Consider the following 26,705-nt stretch of genomic DNA (forward strand, 5'->3'; position numbering starts at 1 on the left):
TAAGCAATATTGTCATATTATGTGTGAAATCTGGGTTTTGCCTATGGAAATGAGTATGTGTGTGTGTGTGTGTGTGTGTGTGTGTGTGTATATATGGGTTTTATGTAAATTTATGATCTTATATCCCCAAATATTATAGGTACATTCATATAACGTTATGGTTTATATGTATAGAGGTTTCTCTGAGGTGCATTGGTAGGTATAGAGCTAATGTAGAAAAATAGTTAGGGCTAGTTTAGAGATGGAACATTTTTATCCATATACAGGAATACAAATATGAATATATATATGTAAAAATACACATGAAAATATTGAAATGGATATAAACTTGTATATAGTTATTTTTCTTTTGAGATGAATGTTTACAATTTGCTTTAGTTATAGTTTATAGTTATGTAACTGAATATATATGAAAATGTATAAGCAGAAATTTGGTTGCTATTAGGGTATATTCATATATAAATGAATGTATATGAAAATATATGAATATATATGTGAAAATATATTTGGATACTCAAACTAAAAATAAATAAATAAATAAAAAGATAATATATTTTATTAAAAAATATATATTTATATAAATATATATAATATATTTATATAAATAAAATATATTTATATAAATATATAATATATATATATTTATAAAAAAATATATATATTTCAGTGATATATAAAGACAATAAATATCACTTGTTAGGGACTAAACACAATCATAAAAATAGCAATTTTTTTCCAAAATTGGAAGTAAAAAATTATGAACTACAACAATCAATACAATGATAAAATATATTTTTAAAAAGGGGATTTTACTACAGAATCTGTGCTACCCACATGAAATGTAAGCCTTATTATCTGTGTGCAGATCAAAATTTGGAAATATAATATATATATATTTTTGGTACTGTTGATTGAACCCAGTTACCACTGAGCAACATCATCAGCCCTCACCCTTTAAATTTTTTTGTTTTTAAATTTGAGACGGGGTCTTGCTAAGTAGCTTTGGGCCTCTCTAAGTTGCCCAACCTGGCCTTGAACTTGTGATCCTCTAGCCTCCGCCTCCCAAGTTGCTGGGAGTACAGGTGTGTGCCACCATACTCAGCTTTTCTTACAATTTTTATGATCTATGAATTAGATCAACAGACATCATGATTACATTTTGAAAGTAAACATCAGAAATCATGACAAGTCAAAATTTATTTGTTGGGCAGAATATTTTAAATAGGTATTGTCCCATAAAATTTGAGATACAGCCAGGCACCACCAACACATGCCAGTAATCCCAGTGATTCAGGAGGTGTAGGCAGGAGGATAGAAAAGTTTCAGGCCAGTTTCAGCAACTGAGCAAGACCTTGTCTCAAAGATTAAAAACACTGGGGGTGTAGCTCAGTGGTAAAGCACCTCTGGGTTCGGTCCCCACTAGCAAAAGTAAAAAACAAGCAAACAGAACTTAGAGTGTTTGTACACATAAATCGCCTGTCCTTGCTGCAGTAATCCTGGAGGCCTGCGGTGCACATCACCAAATCCTGGTGTCACCGTCTGCTTCTGATGGACAGTAGTTGTGATAGGAGAAGCAAATGTGACTCCATTTTGTTTTATGACTTCATCCTGTAAAACAACCATGCCATGTAGAAGGGTCATGACTGGAGCAAAATGTTCTTTTCCATTTGCTATAGAAACCTTTAAGAACATGGAACTACCTAATGGGGCGTTGTTTCTGTAACTAGGATAATGGGGCTCTGTTTCTGTAACTGGGGTGACTGGGCTGTGATTGGTTAAGCTTCCCGCCGTTTGACTGCACTGTCCCGCTTCTGTAACCTGGCTTGGTTGCATTGGCTGGACCCCCGAACATCCCTTTTGCCGTTTTCAGGCTTAGAAGGAGTGCCCTTGCAATTGTTCGGGGCTGACAGGGGAACAGCTTTATGTTCTGGTCAGCCGCCACCGGTGTGCTTCAATAAGGGCTTGATTCGATTATACGTGAGTGGTCTGGATGTCAGTTCATGAAACCCCAGGAAGGAGCTTTAACTATAACATAATAACAAAGGTGGTCCTCTGAGTTTGGCCCAGGTGTTCTGAGTTTGTGCACTACCATTTCCATTTGAAGACAAAAACCTGCACCTATCAGTAGCATTGAAAGGATTAACGAATTGGTATGGTGTTGGAAAAATTCACCAGAATAGTTATTTTCTGCTCTAAACCTAAAAACCACACTTCTAATATTGTGCAGATGTGCTGGTAGCTAAAGGCAGGCAGGGGGAAAAAGAGAAGAAAAGAGAAGAGAAGAAGGAGGAAGAAGAAGAAGGAAGAAGAAGGAAGAAGAAGGAAGGAGGAAGAAGGAAGAAGGAAGAAGGAGGAAGAAGGAGGAAGAAAGAGGAAGAAGGAGGAAGAAGGAAGAAGGAAGAAGGAGGAGAAGAAGAAGAAGAGACTACGACGACTGCATCCTCTGGAGGAGAAACAAGCTGCAAGAGAACTTCCACATGCATCATGGACTGATTTCTCTTCATGAAGGTCTCTATGCAGATGCACAGAAGTTGAGTAAGAATGCACAAGACTGCCTTTGTGCAAAATCCCTTTGCTGTCTGAGACCTTGGGTGAGCTGCGGCAGCAGGTGGAAGATTTCCCTCACCCCACACCTTTACATGTGGCCTTCGCCCTTTGTGCCCTGTACACCAGGCTTGTTTGTGTCACTGTTTGTCACCATCAGCATTTACATTGCTTTTAGAATTTAAAAGCATTTCACATCATAGTACTGTGTATCTCCTTGGCAGCACCTTCGCTGGCCTTCACAGTAATGCTTAAACAAGAATTATACGTTTTAAAAAACCCCAAGTCCCAAATTTTCAAATCTGGGAACACTTCAGTGAAATTGATGCAGGTGCATTAAGACAGGTCGGACGTCATAATCTAGAGCTTGTATACATTATAATTATTTAATTTTATTATTATAGATTATATACTAAATTTAAGTTTTTATTGGTGTTCCCCATCTGGTCGACGGGACAAAACAGGTTAAGGGTGAAATAACGACTAAAGTAGGACCCCTGGCAGGCCAATCTTCTGCTTTCTCTGGGCGATAAGATCAAGAGTGAGATCCTGGGAAGACTGCAAGCGATGACACGCTCCAAAAATACTTTGACGGTGTCCTGCCAGGCTGTGTGTAGCCCGGGTCTAGCATGCTTGGAGGCTCTGGGACCTCCGGGCCGCGCGCGCGAACACACACACACACACACTCACAAAAGTGCTATGCAAATACGGACCAGGAAAAGGGTGTCCTCTCAGCGGTTGGGGTTGGAGGTGGAGGAGCCGAAGGTGCAGCTCCACCCTCCTGGTGCAGTCGGGGCAGGACCTCGACCCCCCAGTGTCCTAGCTCGGCCCCCCGAGGCCGCGCTCTCCCCCAACTCTGATCTCACCACGCCACAAGGCCCTGCTCCACCGCCCACTTTTTGTGCCCAGGCCAGCGCCTCCCCAGCGCCCCGGCCCCTGGACGTGCCGCTCTCCCAGGGACCAGTCTTCCGCGGCCCCGCCCTCTAGGGGGCCTCCTCTCCCCCGGTCCCGCCCTCTCTGCCCCCGCCCGCCGCTCTTCCTGGGACCCGTCCGCCCCGGACCCCGCGGCAGTGAGGCCCCGCCCCTCTGCCCCGCCCCGCATGCTACGACTCGCCAATCAGGCCTCTCTCTCACACCACCCGCCCTCGGCCACGCCCAGAACCCTGCGACACGCCCCCGCAGGCCCCGCCCCGCCCCGCGGCCGGGCGCCCACCTCCGCGCAGATAGATGGTCCTCCGAGCCCTGCTAGCCGCGCTGCCCACGCTGCTCCGCGCCCCTCGGCCTGCTTGCGTCGCCGCCATGAGCACTGGCACCTTCACAGTGTCGCAGCCCCTCAACTATCGCAGCGGGGCCCGCGTGGAGCCGGTGGACGCCTCCGGCACCGAGACGGCCTTCGAGCCCGCCACCGGTAACTCGCGGCGGTCACCCTGGGGCGGCGCCCCGCAGAGCCGGCCGGGCCGGCGGCCGACCTCCTCCGCACCGTCGGCGCGCGGGCAGAGCCGCGGGCAGGCAGGCCGGGTGCTCAGGAAGTGCTGGGGCAAGGGGCAAGGGACCGAGGGCCAGGGGCAGGGGGCAGGGGTGGCGGAGGGGCTGGGCGTTGAGGTAGCTCGGCCCCCCGGGGACAGGGAGGGCCGCGGAGCGCCGCTGGCCTCGGCTGGGCGGGAGCATGGCTCCGCCCCTCGGGCCTGGAGAGTGGACGAACACGGCTCTGGGACCTTATCTGCAGTCTGCCTCGCTGCCTTTGCAGCCTTTACAGCTGCTCAAGTGTGTTACAGAGATTGCAGGCTTTAATATCTCCGCAAAAAGGGGAGTCCCAGGAACTCTTGTGAAAAGGAAATGTTGAGTTGCTATTCTTAAAGAATTTTTGTTGATTTAGTTGGATTTGGTTACAATCCTTGGGCTATGGGTCTAAAGAAATTGATTTTTTTTTTCGTATTTTGCCCCAGGTAGGGATAGGGAATAAAGTTGGAGTAAGAAAGACTGTTTTCTTTTTGGGGAAAAACATTTCTTGCTTATTAACCATATTTATCCAGTGTCAGTGGTATGACAGTTAGAGAATAGAAAGGGATTTGAAAGTAAGAGTTTACATCCAGAAGACTGATTCCTTTCAATTCTGATTTCGCAAGACCCTGAGATTCTTATTTTTTAAAAATTATTTTATTTTGTGTTGTGCTGAGGATGGAACCTAGTGCCTCACATGTGCTAGGCAAGAGCTCTACCCGTGAGCTACAACTCCCCCATCCCCCCTATTGTGAGAAGTAGTAAGGAGTGTTGCACGGATTTTTTAAAAAGTTAATGTTAGTGAACTCAACTCTGAATACAGGACAGGGGTTATCAGCCCAAACATGGTTAGTTTACAACAAGGGACATGATCTTTCTCAGTCTGAAATGTGGTTAAGTGCTTTTTTCTGGAGAGAGGTCTGCAACTTTTATTAGATTCCAAAGGGGTCAATGACTACCAAAAAAAAAAAAATACTTGTATAGCAGTGGTCACTAAATCAGACCATACTTAAAAACAGGAAGGGGATCCCGAAAAACACATTTATACACAATTTTATTTTAATATGTTGCAACAATTTGAGATGAAGCTGACTTTCCCCTTTTTTATAGGCCGAATAATAGCTACTTTCACATGTTCTGGTGAAAAGGAAGTAGATTTGGCTGTTCAAAATGCAAAGGCTGCTTTTAAACTATGGAGTAAGAAATCTGGCTTGGAGCGGTGCCGAATCCTCTTGGAGGCTGCCAAGATAATAAGGGTGTGTATTAATATATTCCCCTCTGCCAAGATAATAAGGGTGTGTATTAATATATTCCTCTCCAGAAGGCTCCTCACACATTGCTTCAAGGGTTCTTTGTAGTTAAATTTGGTATAACACTAGGTTTAACTTTTCTTTTTGGTGCTGGGGATTGGAGCCTGGGCCTCACACAAGCTCTCCCACATCTACAGCTCCAGGTTATATAATGTTTGTTGAAGTGGAAAAACATTGCCACATGTTCCCTTTGGTATGAAAAACAAGCTTTCATTTCTTACTGGATCTTGGCTTTTGGCCGTCTCCCTTGGCAGATTTTCTCTTCTGTATTTGTTTTGAATTATAATGTACTTTATGTGGCTTGTCTCCTTTTTTTTTTTTAATGCATTTTGTATGTTAGTTCCTTTTTATATTTCTTCTTCTAATACTTAATTGTATCTTCCTTTTTTAGTTTGGTTTTTTACTTTAATTGCCTGGAAAGATGTAATAGTTTCATACATGCTCCCTTAAAAAAAAAAAAAGAGAGAGAAAAGAAAAAAAAAACACATAAATTTTTAGAATCTTATAAATGGAAACTAATGGGTATTCATCAAGTAAAGTTGTAAAATTCAGAAGAATACACATTGAAATATGGATCATGCATAGCCGAGTAGTAGGACTGTGGGGATTCTTCTTTTTTTTGGGGGGGATACTGGGGATTGGATTGAGGAGCAAGCAGATTCTCATTAAGTTGCTTAGGGCCTCACTAAGTTTTGGAGGCTAGCTTTAAACTTGTGATCCTCCTGCCTTAGCCCACTAAGTAATTGGGAAGAAATTGTTTTTTTTTTTTTTTTGTTTGTTTGTTTTTTCATATTTTGCCCCAGGTAGGTGTACTACACCCAGCTTGGTCTAAATGTGTTAAGTAACAGGGTTTGAGAGTTGCCCTACTTGCAAGAGTGTGTATGCATTTCTGACAACACATGAGGCTCTGGGGTCGGAGAAGAAGATGGTGTGTCAGAGCACAGTGTAGCAGGCAGAGCCGACTTGAACGCGGCTTTCCAAGGCTCCTCCCCTCAGGTGATGCCTGTCCATTTGTACATGGGTTGTACCCCAGGGGAACCCTAAACCTATGAGACAGCCTGTCTTGGGCTGCTGGCACATCTTGCCCTTCCTGTCCTCTGGAGAGAGATTATCATTAAGCCCATTTTTGGGGTACAGAGGGAAGGGTCACTGAGATTTTTACTCTGAAATGTAAGCGCATGTCACCAGGAGCATGCAGCGGAGAGCTTTGTATGTCCATATTGCTCCAGAGTTCTCTGCCTGACAGAGACGTGGTCTCTGCCTCCCAAGCCTTTGCCGTTTATATCACCTGCCCGAGTTCTTGGCGCAGAAGCCTGGACCATGCAGAAATGTCAAAACAGTCATGGAGAACTTTTTCTTGACAAAAAAAAATTCCTCCTGTTAAGAATTTAATTTGGGGCTGGGGTTGTGGCTCAGTGGTAGAGTGCTCACCTAGCACGTGCGAGGCCCTGGGCTCGCTCCTCAGCACCACATAAAAATAAATAATAAAGGTATGGTGTCAACTACAACTGAAAAAATATTTAAAAAAAAGAATTTAATTTTATCATTCTAAGCTGATAATTATTTTGGTTTGTCCTTTTTTTCTTTTTAACAATTCATGAACATATGTGGTTATGTCTTCTTAAAAATGTCTGTAGGGGCTGGGGTGTGGCTCAGTGGTAGAGCGCTCGCCTAGCATGCACAAGGCATTGGGTTCGATCCTCAACACCACATAAGTGTAAAATAAAGATATTGTGTCCACCTAAAGCTAAAAAATAAACATAAAAAAAAGCCTATAATTCTATTAGCTTGGGAGGCTGAGGTAGGAGGATCACAAGTTCAAAGCCAGTCTCAGCAATTTAGCAAGGCCCAAAGCTACTGGGTGAGACCCTGTCTCTAATAAAATATAAAAAAAGGACAGGGGATGTGGATCGGTGGTCTGGTGCCCCTGGGTTCAATTCCTGGTACCAAAAAAAAAAAAAAAAGAATTGGAATTAAAATGATTTCTATGAGTCCTAAATAGTATCTAGTAATATCTTTTGCTCTGAAATCTACTCTGGGAATAATGCCTTTTCTTTTTGTACATTTCCCTAAGGACTGTTCTCTCTCACCATATGCTCAGGCCCACATATGCACACAGGAAGACACAGAAACGTAGCATCACTCTTCACGGAACTGTTTTTTGACTGAGCTTGTAAAGAGGTTGTGGGCTTACGTGTCTGTCGCTTGGCGAACTGGAGAGGAGGGCAGGAAGCATCTCTCTGCCAAATGCCACGGGGCCATTCCTTTCATTTTCATTGAAAGTGAAAGCTGTTGCTATTTTAAAAAACCAAGTAGTGCATGTCGTACAGGCCCTGAGTGCCTCCAGATGTACGTGTCTTAGGGCTCCTCTTGTGTTCTACCCTCAGGAGCGAACAGAGGACATTGCCACTGTGGAGACCATCAACAATGGCAAGTCTGTCTTTGAGGCCCGCTTGGACGTGGCCTCTTGCTGGCAGTGCCTGGAGTACTTTGCGGGCCTGGCTGGGTCCTTGGCTGGTAAGCCAACAGAGGGCCGAAGAGCAGAGGTTTTGAGTGAAGCTAGGTCGGGGCTGAAGTCCGGGTTCACAGTCTTCTCCGGGGCCGGGAGGGGGTATGTTCACTGGTTTTCCTTATCAGAGCTGGAGCTGTAACCTCCAGCTTAGCTTCTTGGGTTGTCTTTAGGATTAGATGACACGCTGCAAGTAACGCGCCGGGCATGGTGCTTGAGCTTTGGACCAGGTTGCTGAAAAAACAATTTTTGTAAACGTTAGCTTGTCATATTTACCAGTGTCACCTGTTGAGCAAAAAACTCTTTGACAAGTTATGAAGTTGGCAACAATTCATATTGGGCAGTTGGTAAGGCCCACCTGAGCATGGGGAGCCACAGTCTGAGGTTTTTGGGTCCTCAGACTCTCCCCTATTCCAAGCTTCTCCACATTACCATTTTATTTCATCAAAGTTATCTTGGTAGAGGAATTTTTAGAGGATTAAGTAGGATGAGTGCATGTTGTGAGCCTGATGCCAGCCTAGGCAACTTGGTGAGACCCTGTCTTAAAATAAAATTTTATAAAAAACCCGGTCCTGTAGCTCAGTGGTAGAGCACTACCCTAGCATGTGCCAGGCCCTGGCCCTGGGTCCAACTCCCCCCACCCCCAACAACAACAAAAAAACAAAGAGAGAAAGAGTGGGCACGGTGAGCAGTGTCTTGGGGCAGAAGGAGGCTGGCCTGCCTGGAGTGTGGGCAGACCAGGCCCTGGAGGTGCTGTTGGAGAAGCTTGGGAGCACCGGCCTGCATTCCTCTCTGACCTCTGCCTTCCCCTTAGGTGAACACGTCCAGCTCCCAGGAGGATCCTTTGGTTACACCAGAAGAGAGCCACTTGGGGTATGTGTGGGGATAGGAGCCTGGAACTACCCCTTTCAGATCGCCTGTTGGAAGTCTGCTCCTGCTTTGGCCTGCGGTAAGAGGCACCTGTTCCTGTTCCAGGAGCGTCCATTCCCCTGTCTTCTCCCCCTCACCTCTCCACATTCGCACAATTCAGAGCACAGCGGCCTCAGAGGACGTGTCCCCACCTGCCCTGCCTGGCCCCCAGGGAGCTGATGTTCAGGTCCCACACTGGATCACATCTACGGGGTCCCACTTTTTATTAGCCCAGCTAATTTTTGTATATGGGAGAAAGAAACCTAATTTTTGTTCTTTAATCGAATTAGATTTGTCTTTTCTGGATAAGAATTTCTAGCATGTCGCATCACACAACTAGACTGGTCAGGGTCACTCCAAGTGAATTTGGGGACTAAATAAAAACACTGACACAGAAAGTACCTTTTCTTTGGGTTCAGTGACCACTCATGAACCACAGCTCCCACAAGGGGGGCAAGGCAAGCAATAAAGAGAGTGAGGAGCAGGTGCTGAACCCTTTTATTGGGGAGAAGCCATTCAGATGAGGCAAGGGGTCATGTTTCAGGGGGTTGAGTCTAGCTTCTGATGTCTGCGGTCAGCAGGTTGACTGACATCTAGGAAGGACACGCCCATCTCATGTTGCAGGGGATCATAGGCAGAGCTAGCAAAAAGACACAAAAAGACACATACGTCCCCCTCCCAAACAGAGGGCCAGCGTGGGTTCAGTCCACCCTGTGAGCTCAGTGCTCATAGTGCACACACACACACAGCCCATGGCTGGCTTGCCACATCTCCACACTCTCATTGCTTAGAGCTAAGGGGCACTTGGTTCTTACGTGGCAGCTCCTGACACTAGCAGGAGTGTGACTCGATTTGGGAGCAGAAGGCAAAGCCCCTTCTTGAAGGGTCTTGAGAAATGATAGAAGGGCTCTGGTGGCCAAGGAGGTGGCCAGGAAGCAGTTTCCTTGTACTGTATGAAAATAAAGAGTCTGTAGGGAAAAAGTTTGTTTAACTTAAAAACCCAGTGATAAAAGCCTGTTAGGATGCCACGTTAGAGAATTTCTCGTGTCCTGTTGCCATGGGGGCTCTTTGTTTTAGTGGATTCTCTTTAGTGTACTTAACCACCACTGAGCCACATCCCCAGCCCTTTTTATTTATTTTTTAGAGACTTGGTCTTGTTAAGTTGCTTAGAGCCTTAAACTTTCGATCGATCCTCCTGCTTCAGCCTCCCAAGCTGCTGGGATTACAGGAGTCCATACTCCTATTTTGAGAGACAGTGTGATAGAGGAGAAAGAGTGTCAGAATCAAGCCAGCAGCTCTGGGGACTCTAGTCAAGTGAACCCTGCAGGTCTTCAGTGTCAGCTTTTATAAAATGGGACTAACCGTACCTACGTCTTGGTGCTGCCGAGGGTGTTAATGGGATCGTTACGTGCACGGCCAGCTGTGCAGGTGTAAGGGGTTTGAGACTGGGCAGGTGTGTTTTCAGGTGTGTTTAATGATAGAAGCCAAAATGAAGGACAAGGTATGTCTATTACAACAGCAATTGTGGGATCTGAGGGGGGACAGGAAACACTGGGATTATTCTGGTTTCGTAGAGACCAGGTCTCGAGTCTTTGTGTTTTGGGTTCACACAGGTAACGCTATGGTCTTTAAACCGTCTCCCTTCACGCCCGTTTCCGCCCTGCTCCTGGCTGAGATCTATGCGGAGGCCGGAGTGCCTCCTGGGCTCTTTAATGTGGTGCAGGGAGGGGCCGCCACGGGCCAGTTTCTGTGTCAGCATCCCGATGTGGCTAAGGTCTCCTTCACTGGAAGCGTGCCCACTGGTGTGAAGGTGAGGTGGCTTCTGGACGTGGCCGGAGAGCCTGCCCAGGCTGTATGGGACTCTCTTTGGCTTCTACCTAACCAGTTGGAAGGGGCAGGGGGTTCCTTGGGGCCAACCTCTGGAGTTCCCCGTAGGAGCGTGGAGGGGAGCTCGCTCGCGTGGGGTCCTGGTTAGGCAGGTGGGTGCAGCCCCTGCTCCTGCCTGGGGAGGTGACGTGTCTCGGGGGAGGCCTGGTGGTCTTGTGCCTCCCACAGAGGAAGGGTGTTTTCCCTGGTATTTCACATCTGTCGAGTTTGCGTTCTGGGCTTGCTGCCTCAACACTGTGGCAGTAACGCGGCCATTCTGACTGTAGTGGTCCCAGGGAAAGCCCCTCAGAGTTTCAGGGGGCCTCTGTGGATTCTCTTCAGTTTTCTGGAAGAGAATATTTTAATCAGCTAGGTATTTTATAGTACTGGGGTTGAACCCAGGGGCACTCTCCCACTGAGCTACCTCCCACCCCTTTTTATAATTTTGAGACAGGACCTTGCTAAGTTGCTGAGGCTGGCCTCAAATTTGTAATCCTCCTGCCTCAGCTAGGCTTATAGGCACATGCCATCACACCTGGCTCTGGAAAAGTAAATAGGCCAAGGGCACCGTATGTTGAGGAGAAAGAGGCTGCGGGTTGTGTAGTCAGGCGGCTTTGTTGATTCGGGCTGAGCTCTGTAGAGTGCAGTCTGATTGGAGTCCTACTTCTGAATGCTCTGTCTTTCTTTTCCAAGATCATGGAACTGTCAGCTAAAGGGATCAAACCTGTGACCTTGGAACTCGGGGGCAAATCTCCACTCATCATCTTCTCCGACTGCAACTTGGAGAATGCCGTGAGGGGGGCGATGATGGCCAACTTCCTCACGCAAGGCCAGGTGCGTAGTCACTGGAGGAGGCTGGGGGGAGCCGCTCCGTCTGCAGCATCTCCTACTTGCTCCTGAAGACCTTTGAGACAAGAGAGTTGCCTACATAATACGGAGACTCCCCATGAGCCGCTGAGGTGTCAACTCTGACTTCATGGCTCCTCGTGGGTGTGCACCTCCGAGTACTTACTAAGTTTCTCCAACTACTTGACAGGAAGTTGTGGGCGCTGGCCCCGAAGCTCCACGCCCCTCAGTGTTCCTAAGAACAAGTGCCTTATTTCATATAAGCACAGCACACCTGGTAAAATCAGAAGATTCACCTGACAGGGTGGTACTAATGTGCATTATCAGTAGAATTCTGCCATTCGTTTGATCGATGTGCTCTTAGCAAAAGAAAAAAATGTTCTCATTCAGGGTTCAGACACGGTGCTGCATTCGGTTGACTGCTTTTCTTTTTCCTCCTTCCAAATTACCAGTTTTTTAAAATTGTACACAGACCTGGGCGTGACAGTCGTTGCCCTCTGTGTGACGCGCAGTGATCACGGCCGTCTGTCTCTCATCTCTTTTTGCTGGAGTAGCTCCTCAGGTGATCATCTTTGGGGACCTGGACGTTTGCTCTGTAGAGGTCCCTCCCTTGGGGTGGTCTGACGTTCTTGTTAATCAGCTTCGCGTCAGTTTGTGCCCTTATGGTGGGGATAGCACGGTGTGTGATGTGGTCTGGCCGTGAGCCTGCAGTCAGGGCGGCCCTCACTGAAGCCTCACCTGTGCCTCGGGGGAGCTAGCCTCCTGGGGACATCTTGAGCCACCTGTCCTCGTCAGGCTCTCGCAGCCTGTCACCAACACTGATTCTCGCTGACGCCTGGTGAGGGGTTTCCCTCCGCGTGCCTCCCCTTGCCAGCTCCTCTGCAGGCGCAGCTCGCCCTCCGCTGGGCATCACGGTCGAGGACTAGGCTTCACCCCGTGTCCTGCTCCACGGTGTCTTTGTCTTGGTGCTTGGGGTTGCAGATGGGCTGGTGCGCGCCGTGCTCTGTGGCTGCCGAGCTCTTTACTCTTGGACGTTCTCGCAGGGGTTCGTGTGGCTGTGCTGCAGGTTTTGGAGGAGCCTCCACACTGTTTCCACAGTGGCTCACTAAGTCACGTCCCCTGAGAGAGGGCGGGGCTCCCCTCCTCCACGTCCCTGAACACGCTCCTGTCTTCTATCTTCCAACGGTAACCATCCTGACAGGCGCCAGGCGAGGGCACTGAGATTTTGATTTGCTTTTTCCCAGCAGCTAGGGCTGCCGAGCACCTTTCACATACCTGCCCATCAGTTTATTTATTTATTTAAAAAAAATTTTTTTTTTTTTTAAAGAGAGAGTGAGAGAGGAGAGAGAGAGAGAGAGAGAGAGAGAGAGAGAGACAGGAGAGAGAGAGAGAGAGAGAGAGAATTTTAATATTTATTTTTAGTTCTCGGCGGACACAACATCTTTGTTGGTATGTGGTGCTGAGGATGGAACCCAGGCCGCACGCATGCCAGGCAAGCGCGCTACCGCTTGAGCCACATCCCCAGCCCTGCCCGTCAGTTTATATCTTTGGAAACATGTCTGTTCAGGTCCTTTGCTCACTTTCTAATCAGGGCTGTTTGGTTATTTGGGCGGTTGTGTGAGTTCCTTACACACTGTTATTTTTTTCAGTAAAACATAACAGAGGCTCTGGGGCTGTGGCTCAGCGGTAGAGCACTCACCTCTCACGTGTGAGACCCTGGGTTTGATCCTCAGCACCACATAAAAATAAATAAACAAAATAAAGATATTGTGCCCATGTACAACTAAAAACAACAACAACAACAACAAACAGAGTTTGCCACTGGAACCATTCTCCAGTACCCGGCGGCATTGAGCACATGTGTGTTGTGTGCAGTTAGCGCTGTCACCCATCCATCTCCAGAGCTGACTCATCCCTCCACACGGAAATTCTGAAATCATTAGGTAACAACTCTGTTCCCTGGTTGCTGCTCTGTGACGTGGCTGTTCCAGGTCCCTTACAAACGGGACTGTACAGTATTTCTTCTTTTACTTGTGGCTTGTTTCACCTAAGTGTCTCCAGGGTTCATCTGTGTGGCACTGTGTGTCAGAACTTCTTCCCCTTTAACAGGCTAAATAGTATTCCGTGGTGTGTATGCGCCAGGTTGTCCCTCCTGCCTTTGACTGAGGAACATGGGTCGTTTCCATCTTCTGGCTGTTGTGAGAAAGAGCACTGATGTGCGCATGTCCAATCTGTAGAAGTCCCTGCCCTCAGTCTCAGATGTGAATCCGGAGGAGGATTCACATGTCGTGTGGTCGTTCCTGAAGGAGCCTCCCTCCTGTTTTCCACAGCGGCTGTACCAGCCCATATTCCTGCCAGCAGAGCCCCCCTTTTCAGTTTCTCTACATCCTTACTAATATTTGGTGTTTTTATTTGTTCGTTTGTTCGTTCTTCCTTAACTGGCCAATCCTCCCCACCCCACCCTTTTTTTGATACTGGGGGTTGAACCCAGGGGTACTTAACTACTGAGCCATATCCCTTCTCCCCTGTTTTTAGAGACAGGGACTTGCTGAGTCGACGAGGCTGGCTTTGAACTCGTGATCCTCCTGCCTCAGCCTCCCAGTCACCTGGTCCCCTCCTTGAGACACACAGCAGGTTGCACACGAGAAGAATGCAGGAGGTCCAGGCCTCACGGGCACGGCGGCAGTGGACTTGGGAAGTCCAGATGAACGGGATAAAAGTGAACTCGTGTTTGCAGAGTGGTGTGAGCATCGTCACACAGACCGTCCTTATTCAGCACAGGGACGATTTTTAGAGATGAAAATATCCTTTAAAAACCTTGTTGTGCCTCTTTTAAGTTTAAAGCTGTGGGGTTTTTGCTTGCCCTTCCCCCTTACGCACGTTTTGTCTTACATCTGTCCCTTAGGTTTGCTGCAATGGCACAAGAGTGTTTGTGCAAAGGGCGATTCTTGATAAATTCACGGAAGAAGTGGTGGAACAGACCCAGAAGATAAAAATTGGAGATCCCCTTCTGGAAGATACGAGGATGGGCCCGCTCATCAACCGGCCACACCTGGAGCGGGTCCTGGGGTTTGTTAAGTCGGCAAAGCAGCAGGTGACAGTGAGGAGGCTGCTGGGTGAGGGGCTGGGTGCCCTTCTCTGGGTTGTGTCCAGAGCTGTGGGTGTCCTGAGCAGTGTGGCACTGCAGGGTGGGGCATGGGATGGGGTTGGGTGCTGGCTGCGTCTGCTCCTTGGTGGGGGGGTGGCTTCGGCCTCCAGGGGTGCCTGTGGATGACCCAGGTGCTTTCTTCTCTCCTTGGGCAGGGTGCCAGAGTGTTGTGTGGCGGAGATCCGTATGTACCCCAGGATCCCAAACTGAAAGATGGATATTACATGAGACCTTGTGTGTTAAGTACGTCTTCTCATTTGCTTTTACATGGTCTGACTTAAACAGTGAATGGAGAGAAACTCATATTTGTAAGCTGTGTGTCTGGTGTGGAGCAGGAGCTGGCAAGCCATGTATCTCCCCCCGGGCAGGAGCGGATCCCTGCACTGCTGCCAAGCCCTCTGGGGTCTCAGGGGAGCCTCCGCCTGGTTTGCCTGGGACGGCACCTGCTGTTCTGCAAATACAGAGCCCAAAAAGGTGAAAGGGAGAAACAAAATGGAAGTGCATGTTTGATGAAAAATTAGGCCATGAGTTCACTTCCTCAGTGAAGACTGTTTAGTATTTGAATTTAGAGCATCAGTGGATGAAACCAATATGTCAGATGGTGTGTTAATCTTTTAAAAAATATGTTACTTTAATAATATTAGCACCTCCTTTTAATCTTTACTTTACTTTTTTTTTTTTTAAAGAGAGATTGAGAGAGGAGAGAGAGAGAGAGAGAGAGAGAGAGAGAGAGAATTTTTTAATACTTTTATTTTTTAGTTTTCGGCGGACACAACATCTTTGTTGGTATGTGGTGCTGAGGATCGAACCCGGGCCGCACGCATGCCAGGCGAGCGCGCTACCGCTTGAGCCACATCCCCAGCCCCTCCTTTTAATCTTAAAAACCTCTTGGCCTGACTGTCCAGTCCATATGGTCATCCTGCTGAAACCCCCTTCTTTCCTCCTGCCTCAGAGGGAGCCACTATTCTAAACGCTGCTCCTACCAGTCTCTATCATTTACAATATGTTAGGATCTCCTATGAAAATGTAAGTTTAGGCTTTAGAAAATTCTATAGAGGTTGAGTCATGTTGTATAATTCCTAACACTTTATCTGATAAACTAAGCTGATTCCCGAGGTTGACTGTGGTGTCAGTTTTTAATACTTGATGTTTGATGTGGCTTAACCTTTAACTGTTACTATAGGCGGAATCATTAATGTTTAAAAGCTGTGAACCTTGCATGCATATCATGGATCAGCTTGCGTTAGTAAGTGAATAGTGAATAGGAAAACCTTGGACACTATTTAATAACAAGTGTAGATTCTATAGTAGTGTGCATGGGATTATCCCAAATCTGTTAAAAGCAAAATGTCTACCGAGGCAAAAGAAGGAGTGGACTGTACATACCACTGTATTAGTGTGGATTTCTCTGCGTGCTGGGATTAAAGGTGATTTGGGTTGTTTAATGTGCATTTCTGAATATTTTATGCAGAACGTATATTTTCCAGTTAGAACAAAAGTAAACAGGCTGTGCCCCTAAGCAGGGAGCTGGAAGCTCTTGATCTTATCCAGTGACTCTGAAAGCCTGGTTGTGTTTGCTGCATCAATGTTACTTGGAAAACTTGTTGAAAAAGCAGATTTCAGTTTCTTGCTGTGGACCCCTAAATGTCACTCTCAGGGGCTGAGGCCTAGAATCTGCATTTTTTTTTTTTTTTTTTTGCAATGGGGCCTAGAGTCATTTATTAGATTATCAAAGTGTACTATATTAAATTTACCCGAGTAAATTAAAAAAGGCAGAGATGTGGGAACAATTTGCAGTTAAGTCATTTGGAATAAATGATTTCTGGGGCATTGGATCCAGGTATTGCATAATCCAAACTGATTTTTTGAAATTATTCATTTATTCTGATTTGTTATATATGATGGTAGAATGCAATTCATTTCATATTACACATATTAAGCACAATTTTTCAAGTCACTGGTTGTACACAAAGTATTTTCACACCATTCATGTCTTCATACATGTACTTAGGGTAATTAGAATCTGCCTTTAATAGACCCACACTCATGTTTATGTACGTCAGACCTTGGGAATGGCTCATTCCAGAGCCTCACTCTTTCAATTCCCCCCCAGGGGTGGAGGGACTGACACATGGTGAGTTACAGGTTTCCGGCAGAAGCCTCTCCAGTCCTTACATGTCAGCAGCTCCTTTTCATACCCTCTTTCTTGATTCCCAGTACAGAACTCGCTGCCCACCGCCCTGCTGTGTCGTCAGCCTGTATAAGGTGGTAAAATATCTTCGGGGACTATTGAGTGATGACTTAACTGTCTTGAGTACTTGTCTATCCTGGCTAATGGTTTTCCTAACAATGGTAAACAGACCACTAGTTTCTGAAGAGTTAGAACCTAACAAACTACCCTTAAATACAGTGTCTTTGAGGATAGTTCAGGTGTCCCCAGAGTACAGAGTGACTTTCAGGTGTCCAGTGTACTGTGTAAGGGTCCAGCCTGTCTCTTTTTTTTTTTTTTTTTTTGAGAGAGAATTTTAAAATTTATTTTTTAGTTTTCTGCGGACAGAACATCTTTGTTGGTATGTGGTGCTGAGGATCGAACCCAGGCCACATGCATGCCAGGCGAGCGCGCTACCGCTTGAGCCACATCCCCAGCCCCAGCAGCCTGTCTCTTGAGAGGCTGTGGGATGGCCGTCTTTGCAGATCTGTGGACAGTGGCCTGGGGACTGAAAGCTGGTGTTTCCAGGCGGCTCCCAAGCTCTGTTTGCCCTGAGCCCTTTTTGCAGGTATAACAGCCTTTCAGCCAGCAGTTCTTGCTCTGGTGGTTATGCCAGGTGGGCCGGTCGCAGGTGAGTGTTGGAGAGCGCCCTGCCCCCTGAGTCTCGGGGGTTCAGGTTTAGTAGTGGACATCCGGATACAGGAACTTCTTTAGATGTGCGTATTTTAGATGTCCAGTGTGAGTCAGGTCTCTTTAGGGAATCAGCCGTGTAAAGCTGCTTCTTCTTTTTTTTTTTTTTTATGGTCCTGGCAATTGAACCCACGGGCGTTTAACCACTGAGCCACCTCCCCCAGCCCTCTTTTTTTGAAACAGAACCTCTGAAGTTGCTGAGGCTGGCCTCACACTTGCAGTTTTCCTATCTCAGATTTCCAAGTCACTGGGATTCCAGGTGAATGCCACTGGGCTGGGCCACATAAAGGATCTTAAATGCATTTCTGTGCAAAGTGAACACCTCCTCAATTATTTACTTCTGGTTTATATTTTTATACTGGGTTTTGATGACATTGTTTTTATTTCTAATTACATCACAGTCATTAAGAAGACGTGAAAAAATACATAACCTTTTATGTATATAGTTAGTTAGTTATTTTTGGCATTAGAGACTGACCTAGGGACACTTTACCACTGAGCTACATCCCTAGCGCTTTTTAGTTTTTATTTATTTATTTATTTTTTAGTTTTTCAATGGACACAGCATCATCATTTTATTTTTATGTGGTGCTGAGGATGGAACCCAGCACCCTGTGCACGCCAGGCGAGTGTGCTACTGCTTGAGCCACATCCCCAGCCCTTTAGTTTTCATTTTAAGACAGAACCTCACTAAATTATTTAGGGCCTCACTAAGTTGCTGAGACTGGGCTTGAACTTGTGACCCTCCTAACTCCCCTCCTTTTAGCTAGGTGTGTGCCAGCTACTACACCCAACTATGTGTAACATTTTAAGAGAAATTTGGATGATACTGTATACAGTTTCATATCATTTTTAGTGAATGTTTTATCATGACATTACTCAACTAAGTTTTCTTCAGAAACTTTGCTTTTAGGGCTGAGACCGTAGCTCAGGGGCAGTGCCTAGTGTGTGCAAGGCCCAAGTGTGTGCTCACTCTCCAGCATCACAAAAACAAAAAATACTTTGCTTTTAGAAGCTTCATAGAAGTGTTCTGGGAGGGGTGGTGCACACCCATCTTCCCAGGGATTTGAAAGGCTGAGGCAGGAGGATTGAAAGTTTGAGGCCAGCCTGAGCAACTTTGCAATTTGGTTGAGACCCTGTTTCAAAATTAAAAAAAAAAAAAAGGACTGGAGTTGTGGCTCAGTGGTTCAGTGCCCCTGGGTTAAGTCCCTAGTACCAAAACCAAAACCAAAACCAAAACCAAAAAACTTTTATGAAGTTTTTTTTTTTTTTAATCATTAGGATCATTTCCTCTACTTTAGATGCTTAGTTTGTTGCTTCCTGGGTTTTTTTTTTGTATTGGGGATTGAACCCAGAGTTGGTCTATGACTTTTTATTTTTCACTTAGATACAGGTTCTTGCTAAGTTTCTGAGGCTGGCCTTGAACACTCCTGCCTCAGCCTCCTGGGCCGCTAGCATTGTTGGCTTTGCCTGGGCCCCGTCCTCATTAGCTAGTTCCTTATGGTGAGTGACAGAATGTGGACTGAGGATTACACCTGGCTGCGAGTCCGTGGTGAGTCCTGTGACATTGCCAGGTGGAAAGGATGCTGCAGTTTGTGTCCACTGGCAGTGCACGCTGAGTGTTCTCCTGTTGACCGTGGACGCTGGCTCCGGTGACGCGGGCTTTGTTGTGAATGTCTGCAGCTGATTGCCGAGACGACATGAGCTGTGTGAGGGAAGAGATCTTCGGACCCGTCATGTCCATCCTGCCCTTCGACACTGAAGCCGAGGTTCTGGAACGAGCCAATGACACCACCTTTGGACTGGCAGCTGGCGTCTTCACGAGGTGTGTGCAGGACGCCCAGGCAGAGGGGAGGGTGGAGGGTGGAGGGTGGGGCTGCAGCCTGCTTAAATCTGTCGCTGCCCGCTGCCCTCACCAGGCAGCACTTTCTGTTTGCTTCAGTTTAAGTCAGAAGATGCCAAAGCAGTGTTGAGTGGTTTGCTGTGAAGGCCCGCGACCCGGTGTGAATTGAGTTCTACACTTTGTTGATGAAGATTCTGTCCTCTTTGGTCTGTCCTTGAATAAAGCCTTTAGGGTTCTGATCTGTGTAAAGCATTCAGTTAGGTGGCTTTTGAAAACATACCTGTAAAGGAATTTAAATGCCCGTGTGCATGTGACTGCTGGTCAGTAGCCCTCAGGATCACCGTCTCTGGTGTCTTGGCAGTTCCTAACTGGAGCGCACAGGAGCTCCCCTGGGGTCTCTGTGCTGTGGGTTCCTGGGCTGCTCTTCAGTGTGACCACCGTGAGGGATCTTGTGATGAAGTAATCTTCATCCCAGGAGGAGCTTGTAATCTGTACGAAGTCCAGCCCCAGTGATAGAGGTAGGGAGATTGGGAGCCAGGGGTCTGTGAAGACTCCTGCGGGGTTCTGTGACACACGGGAATCTGATTTGTCCTTGGCGGTAGGAACGCCATTTTCTGAGGCTGCTTTACACAGGGGCTGCTTGTCTGTTGACACCCGCGCTCAGCATTTGGTGGCTTCGTGGGCAGAGCCTGGAAGGAAAGCCAGGCTCCCTTTTGGCCCACGAAGTAGTGACCCTTGAGCTCTGGGCAGGCCCGGCCCCGCCTGCTGCTGCTCCTGCTGCTGCTCCGCGGCCTCGCACAGCCCGTCCACTCCCCGGGCTCCCAGTGCCCTCGCCGTGGTCTTCATCCCAGGAGGAGCTGCCTGCCGGTTCGCAGTCGCCCCCCAGGTCCTCCCCAGACCCTGGTGACGCTGATCCACTTTCTGTCCTGTGGATTTGCCTGTTCTGAAAACATTCCGTGTAAATGGGCTCATAGGACGTGTGTCTTTTGGGACGGGCTTCTTCCACTCCTCAGTGTTCGAAGCTTCACGTGTGATGAAGCGTGTTGACATGGGCTGGCTGCTCCTCTCCCCTGCTGAACGATATTCCATTGTACCGATTCGCCGCCTTTGGCTTTGGGCTGTTTCTGCTGCTGCTCGGTGACCTCGCACAGCCCGCCAACTCCCATGACAGCCTCGGGCTGTTAGGAAGTGCTGCTGCTCACGTCTTGGCTGGTGCGGGCACGTGCACTCTCTTGGCTGTGCGCCTGGTAGCGAACGTGCCCATCACTGGTAACTTCACGTTCAGCTCTCTGAGGAACAGCCAACCTGTTTTCCAGAGGGAAGGCACCATTTTACGTTCCCCTGAGGATGTACGAAGGTCCCAGCTCTGTACACCGTCATCAGCCCGTGTTGTCTGTCCTGAGTTTACCGACCCCGGAGTGGAGAGCTGTCTGGTGGTTTTGATTTGCATATCTGTGGGTTTTCTTTTCGCTTTCTTTTTTTTTTTTAATATTTATTTTTTGTTGCAGTTGGACGCAATACCTTTGTTTTATTTATTTTTAGGTGGTGCTGAGGATTGAACCCAGGGTCTCGCAAGTGCTAGGCGAGCTCTCCACCGCTGAGCCACAACCCCAGCCCCTCTTTTCACTCTCTTGTTAGTCCTATTTGCAGCCCAAATCTTTATTTTGACAAAGTCAATTTTGTCTGTAACTTGGTGTCAATTCATGCAGCTTAGGGGGACCCAAGGTCATGCAGGTTTATTCCCGGGTTTGCTCAGATGTCAGGTCTGTGACCTGTGCCCGAGCCCGTGAGTGAGCGCTGCTCGCGGCTCTCTAGTTCCTGCGCCCTTTGTTGAAGACGGTTTTCTCGTGGAATTCCTCTGGCAGCCCTGTTGCTGTTTACTTTGTGGATGTCTTTGGGATGAAACTATAAATTCTTAATTTCTGCCTGTTTTGCCTTGTTGATAAAAGTTTTTAAAACATTTTGAAAAAAGAAAAATGTGGCAAGGCGTTAGGGCCCTTAGGATCAGCAGTTTGACTTTTCCTGTAAAGTGTAGCACAGGACGCTGTAGTGACCAGCACTTCTTCTTGGTAGGGACATCCAGCGGGCTCACAGAGTGGCGGCTGAGCTTCAGGCGGGGTCCTGCTTCATAAACAACTACAACGTCAGCCCGGTGGAGCTGCCCTTCGGGGGCTACAAGAAGTCAGGTGGGTGCTGGCGAGTGCAGAGCACTGGCTCAGGTGGGCCATCGTCCCCTCTGCAGACGGGGGCTCCTCCGCCTCGTGAGAGCAGATCGCAGGCAGGGTGGAGGCTCCTGGCCCTCCCCGCGCACCACATCTCTGGAGGCCAGGCGTCTCCAGGAGGCTCTGCTGTGCAGCCGGCTGGCGGACTGCTGTGCACATCCCGGAAAGGCTTGCCGTCGGGGCAGAGTTTCTTTTTCTTTGTGGTCTGCGATTGCTAAACCCTCCTCTAGGGCTACCTGACCAGCTCTGCCCACTGTGGGTTCAGGCCAAGTGCCTCTGAAATAAACCCCGGGAAGTTTACAAAAACCTCTCCCTTGGCTATTCAGCAGTCAGGTACGGTGACTCTCGTCCCGCTCCGTGGCTGTGGACTGGCTCCTACACCTGAGAGATGCCGAGGTCTCAGGGTCATGGGTTTGAGGCTGCAGGAGTGTAGCCGTTTCTTAGAGCTTCTTTCTTTTGGAAATTGTTGCCTGTAAACATCTACTGATTCCCACACTCCTCTTCATTTAGACTGAAAATGGGCTTGGGTCTTGCCCAGGCGCCACTCTAAGAGTCTGAGCCCTGGTTTCTGGCAGTGTTCACGGCCACCACAGCGTTGGTGACGTGCGACCCGTGAACTCTGCTCAGCTGGGTGTTGACCTGACTCTTGTTGGTGTTGGGCTTTCCCTGATTGTGCTCCCTGGTCCCTGCGGTCCTTGGGGAACAGCAGAAGGTCTGAACACTAGCTGCAAGGGCAAGCAGGAGCCAAGCGCTGTTCCAGGAACGCAGAACCTTAGTGCGGGACATCTGCACGGGCTCTGCCACTTAGGCCCCTGGGGTCCTAGGCCAGGGTTTGCTTTCTTTGTCCCAGGCATGCCTGTGGGAGTGAGGGGGTAGCAGGGTCTGCCGAGCAGTGCTGGTCCCACCAGCCATGTGCTCCGAGGACACGGGACGCAGGATAGCTGGGACTTGCCGGAACCTTTGTGTGTGGCATCCTGTGAATGGTGCTCATGGAAGCATGTGGTTTTGGGGGTACCTGGTCCTTGCCTGTCCATCTAGGGCATGGGGTACTGTCCTCTGAACACAGTAACCTTGTCCACGAGGGACTGGGCGGTGTCTTCGACTCCGAGTCCTCAGAGGAATCAGCAGCAGGCCCTTCCCCGTGGGAGCAGGCAGGGTGCAGGCAGCGGGTTCTCTTAGGGAGGATTGCGAGAGGCTGACAGACCTGCTATATGGAGTTAAGTTTTAAATTAGTACCTTTTGAGACAACAGGTTGATTGTTGTGGAGACTGCTTTAACATTTTTAGCAGGTTTTCTTAATACAAAACCTGAACATTTTTGGACCTTTACCCAGAATAGTAGGCACCCAGCATTAAGATTCTTTTTGGTGAGAAACAGACCTGTGCATGTTCCTGTCCTTACCCCCAAAGACCCGTGGACCTGCCTCCTGTCCTAGAGCCAAGGCTGATCCGTGGGTTGAGGATGTCAGCCCCAGGCTTCAAATCCCGAGTCCTGGCTCTGGGCAGCGGGGGCCTTTCAGACAGTCGCACTGCTGGCTCATCCTGGCCCTTTCTCTTCCTTTCAGGGTTTGGCAGAGAGAACGGCCGGGTGACAATTGAGTATTATTCACAGCTCAAGACCGTGTACGTGGAGATGGGCGATGTGGAAACTGCGTTTTGAACAGCCACAGTGAGGCCGTCCGCGGGTGGGGCTCTCTGGACCAGGCAGCGCGGGGTTGGAACCAGGTCCTCCCCAGCCAGGGTGGGCATTCTGCCACTAGTGTGCCCAGCCTCCTGAACCCATTCCAGGTCCAACTTGGGGCCATTGAGGGTAAGGGAATGGTTGTGCCTTATTCTTCACCTTTCAGTTACCTTCCTAATCGAAAATGTGTTGCAAGTGCCACTTAGTCACGAATCCAGATGGTTTTGATTTTCCTCAATGAAAATTTCTGTGAAATCTTCAAAGCCAGCAGCACACTTCCAGAGAGCAGGCAGAGGGACCCGGACGCTCCGTGCTGCACCCGCGAGCACGTTGGTCCTTTGGCCTGGAGAACGTGCTCTGGCCGCTCCCAGTGGGGTCAGCAGAGGCGACACCTGTGTGTTCACGGTTTTAGTCCCGTCCCGTCATTCCAGCGAGGAAGCTGCTGATGAGGGGACCCGGCTCTGGCCGGTAGCTTGGGGGGCGGGGGGTTCCACTCCCTCTTTGTGGGCGGGAGCGCAACAGTGAAATTAAAGTGCATCTGCTGTTGGTCCTTGTGCTTTGCTTTGGACGCCACCCCACCCGGGGACGCTGGGACGCTGGGCTCAGGCAGAGGGCTCGGGGTCTGCTCTTGGGAAGCGCAGGGGCAGATGGAGCTGCTGCGAGGCACTCCCAGGCTGTGAGTCCATCCGTCCCTGCTGCCCATGAGCAGAGATGTCCTGGAGAGAGACTGGTGATCTTCCAGCCACGTCTTCCCTGCCCCCTTCTCTGTTTCCAGACGGGTAATGAGTGACAGCCTGCATAGCGTCACAGATAGGGACGGAGATAAGGAAAGGTGCTCGTCACAGGGCTGGACCTGACCATGTCCTGTTTGCACCGAGGTCACACGGGACACCCTGCCAGGCCACAGAGGTCCCCCACCGTGTCTTGGAATGCTTGTTCAACATAGGCAATAGGGACCCCCCAGGAAGGCACATGTTCCTGATGGTCCTACGGAGAAACAGTGGGGCGGGGGCCAAGGTTTGAGCGCCCTGGGTGCTTGCTGCTGCCCCTTCTGTTTAACACACTCAGCCAACACAGGCCCACGCCTGACCTTGAGGAGGAGAAACCGTCGGAGACGTCTTGGTCCCAGGTGGGCCCTAAGTGAGCATGGGTGCAGGCCAGGTGTGGGCTCCAGTCCTTGTGCTTCCTGTGCCCCTCCCTGGTTCCCGTGTCTTCCGTGACAAGCTATCACACACGCAGTGGCTTCAAGCAACACCAGTGTGTCACCTTTCAGCTCCAGCGGTCAGTTCAGAATGGTCTCACTTGCTGGAAACCAAGGAGTCGGTGGGGCTGCCCTCCCTCCGGAGCCTCTCGGAGACTCCAGGGTTGGGATGTGGAACATCCCCCAGAGGGCATGTGTTAAAGACGTGGTCCCCAGGGAAGCCACAGGACTTCAGTTGAGGGGGCTGGTAGAGGTCCTTGGGTCACGGGGTGTGTTCTCAGGGACCCGGGGATCTGGCCACTTCCTCTTCTGCCTCCCAGCTACACTCTCTTCTGGGACAGCTGCCTTGGCACAGGCCCAGGACAGTGCAGCCAGCCCCTCGGAGCCGAGCCTCCAACCCAGTGAAGACTCATGGGCTTCACACCTGTGGATTGAACCCATGAAAACTGCGTCTGTGGCTTGGGGGTGCGGCACAGTGGTGCAGCGTGTGCCTAGCAGTGCAGGGCCCTGGGTTTGGTCCCAGCACCTCACAGACCTGCATCTCTGCCAGCCACGTCCAGGTTGTTTCCTTGTCATAGCCATAAACAACGCAGTGTGAGGACACCCACGGTGCTGTACGTGGGGGTGAAGTGCATCACGGGAGGAAGCGCGCAGGTCACAGGAGAGGTCTGTGCCCTTTGCTGAAGGCACCAGCACCAGCGACCTGTGGACACTGAGAGTGTACCGAAGGCGAGAGCTGCCCTGTCCTGGGATCAGAGGAAACGTGCACGTCTGCCTGGGTGCTGCTCAGGGCGTCCTGAGCACAGGCTCCTCCCCATATGTGTGCACTCCGCCGTCCCGGCTCAGCCTGTGGGTCTGAACCTGATCTAAGGAGCATGGAGTTCTCCACATGGTGCTTTAGAACAGGGGTTCTCAGCTTTGCATGTGAGAATTGCCCAGAGAGCTCTGAACACACCAAGATGTAGTTTAATTAATCTGGGAGTCTGAGTTCCTAAAATGCTCCCAGGTGAACTGAGAGGCTGAGGACCGCTGGTGTCAGAGCTGTTTTCTCCAAGTACGTAGCCACCAGCCACATACAGCTACTTAAATTTAGACTAAATAAAAGATTCACCTTGTTAGCCGGATGTGGTGGTGCACACCTGTGATCCTAGTGACTTGGGAGGCTGAGGCAGGAGGATTGCAAGTTTGAGGCCAGTCTGGGCCACTTAGATCCTCAAAATAAAAAGAGCTGGGGAGGTAGCTCATGGGTAAAGTGCCTCTGAGTTTAATCTCTAGTATCCCCCCCCAAAAAATTGTCAGTTGTTCTGGCCACATTTCAAGTCCTCAGTAGCCACCTGTGGCTACTGTTTATTAGACAGTGCACAGGTCAAATTATTTCCATCATGTTGGAAAGTCCTAGTGCACAGTGTTGCTCAAGAGGGCTGAGCTCAGAGATGGCTCCGTCCTGATGAAGGAGGAGGGCACCTTATAGGTGAGAGGGAAGTGGGCACTTTGGCAATCCTGTATCCAAAGTACATGTGTGAAGACACGCATTGAGTGTCCACATACTTATATACAAGGAGATATGAAAAACTGTGTTCTATATGTGTAATGAGAATTGCAATGCAAAAACAACAAAAAACCCAAAGTACATGTATAACGACATGGATTGGCATGAACATACTTTATACAAAGATACGAAAAACTGTGCTCTATATGAGTAATAGGAATTGTAATGCATTCTGCTGTCATGTATAAGTTTAAAAAATTAAAAAAGAGAAAAAAAGCACTCCCAGGATGGCACAGCTGCTGGCTTTTGCTGAGTTCGCCAGCAGGTGGCTCCCGTGTTTCCACGCCTGACTGGGCTAGAGCCCAGCCCCTGGTCACATGACCCTCCCTCTCCCACTACAAAGGGCGCAGGCCTTACTGATCTGGCTTCAAGTTTAGTCCTAGCCAGGTGCCAGGCCCGGTGCACACAGCCACAAGCCCAGCTGCAGCAGAAGGGAGGCAAGTTCAAGGCCTGCCTGAGCAACTTAGCGAGGCCCTGTCTCAAAAAGGACTGGGGATGTAGCTTAGTGGTAAAATGTTCCTGGTTCTGTTCTCAGTTTAAAAATTAAAAAATGAATTGTAGCCATTAAGTATTACTAGCATACCAACTTAGAGCCGGGCACGCTGAACCTCAGAGAAGTTGAGCAACTTGTCCGCAGGCACACAGCTACCCATAGGTAAATTAATCAGGCTTTTCTAGA

General features: G+C 48.8%; 1 protein-coding gene across 3 annotated transcripts; it reads left to right on the plus strand.

Annotated features, from left to right (window-relative positions):
• The first annotated feature begins 3,724 nt into the window (after positions 1–3,724).
• Positions 3,725–23,822, plus strand: ALDH9A1 (aldehyde dehydrogenase 9 family member A1). 3 transcript variants are annotated; one of them, XM_081298485.1, is made up of 11 exons: positions 3,725–3,952; positions 5,155–5,339; positions 7,742–7,871; positions 8,678–8,812; positions 10,386–10,582; positions 11,332–11,472; positions 14,390–14,578; positions 14,788–14,875; positions 19,215–19,356; positions 21,448–21,560; positions 23,161–23,822. In XM_081298485.1, the coding sequence occupies exons 1-11, from the start codon at positions 3,772–3,774 to the stop codon at positions 23,253–23,255; spliced, it is 1,596 nt and encodes a 531-aa protein (XP_081154611.1). In that variant the 5' UTR covers positions 3,725–3,771; the 3' UTR covers positions 23,256–23,822. The 3 variants fall into 3 exon arrangements, with proteins under 3 accessions (XP_081154611.1, XP_081154613.1, XP_081154612.1); XM_081298486.1 differs by having other exon boundaries at positions 3,726–3,952; positions 5,155–5,300; XM_081298487.1 differs by lacking the exons at positions 5,155–5,339; positions 7,742–7,871.
• Positions 23,823–26,705: the final 2,883 nt, after the last annotated feature.

This window comes from Spermophilus citellus, assembly GCF_964194105.1.
Source record: "Spermophilus citellus genome assembly, chromosome: 6".
Classification (NCBI taxonomy): domain Eukaryota; kingdom Metazoa; phylum Chordata; class Mammalia; order Rodentia; family Sciuridae; genus Spermophilus; species Spermophilus citellus.

Bases quoted from the DNA above. Each gene is read 5' to 3' on its own strand.
- ALDH9A1 (XM_081298485.1), top strand. From the start codon at position 3,772: ATGGTCCTCCGAGCCCTGCTAGCCGCGCTGCCCACGCTGCTCCGCGCC. The intron at 10,583-11,331 runs GTGAGGTGGCTT...TTCTTTTCCAAG, and splicing joins GCGTGCCCACTGGTGTGAAG to ATCATGGAACTGTCAGCTAA. The intron at 14,579-14,787 runs GTGACAGTGAGG...CTCCTTGGGCAG, and splicing joins TTAAGTCGGCAAAGCAGCAG to GGTGCCAGAGTGTTGTGTGG.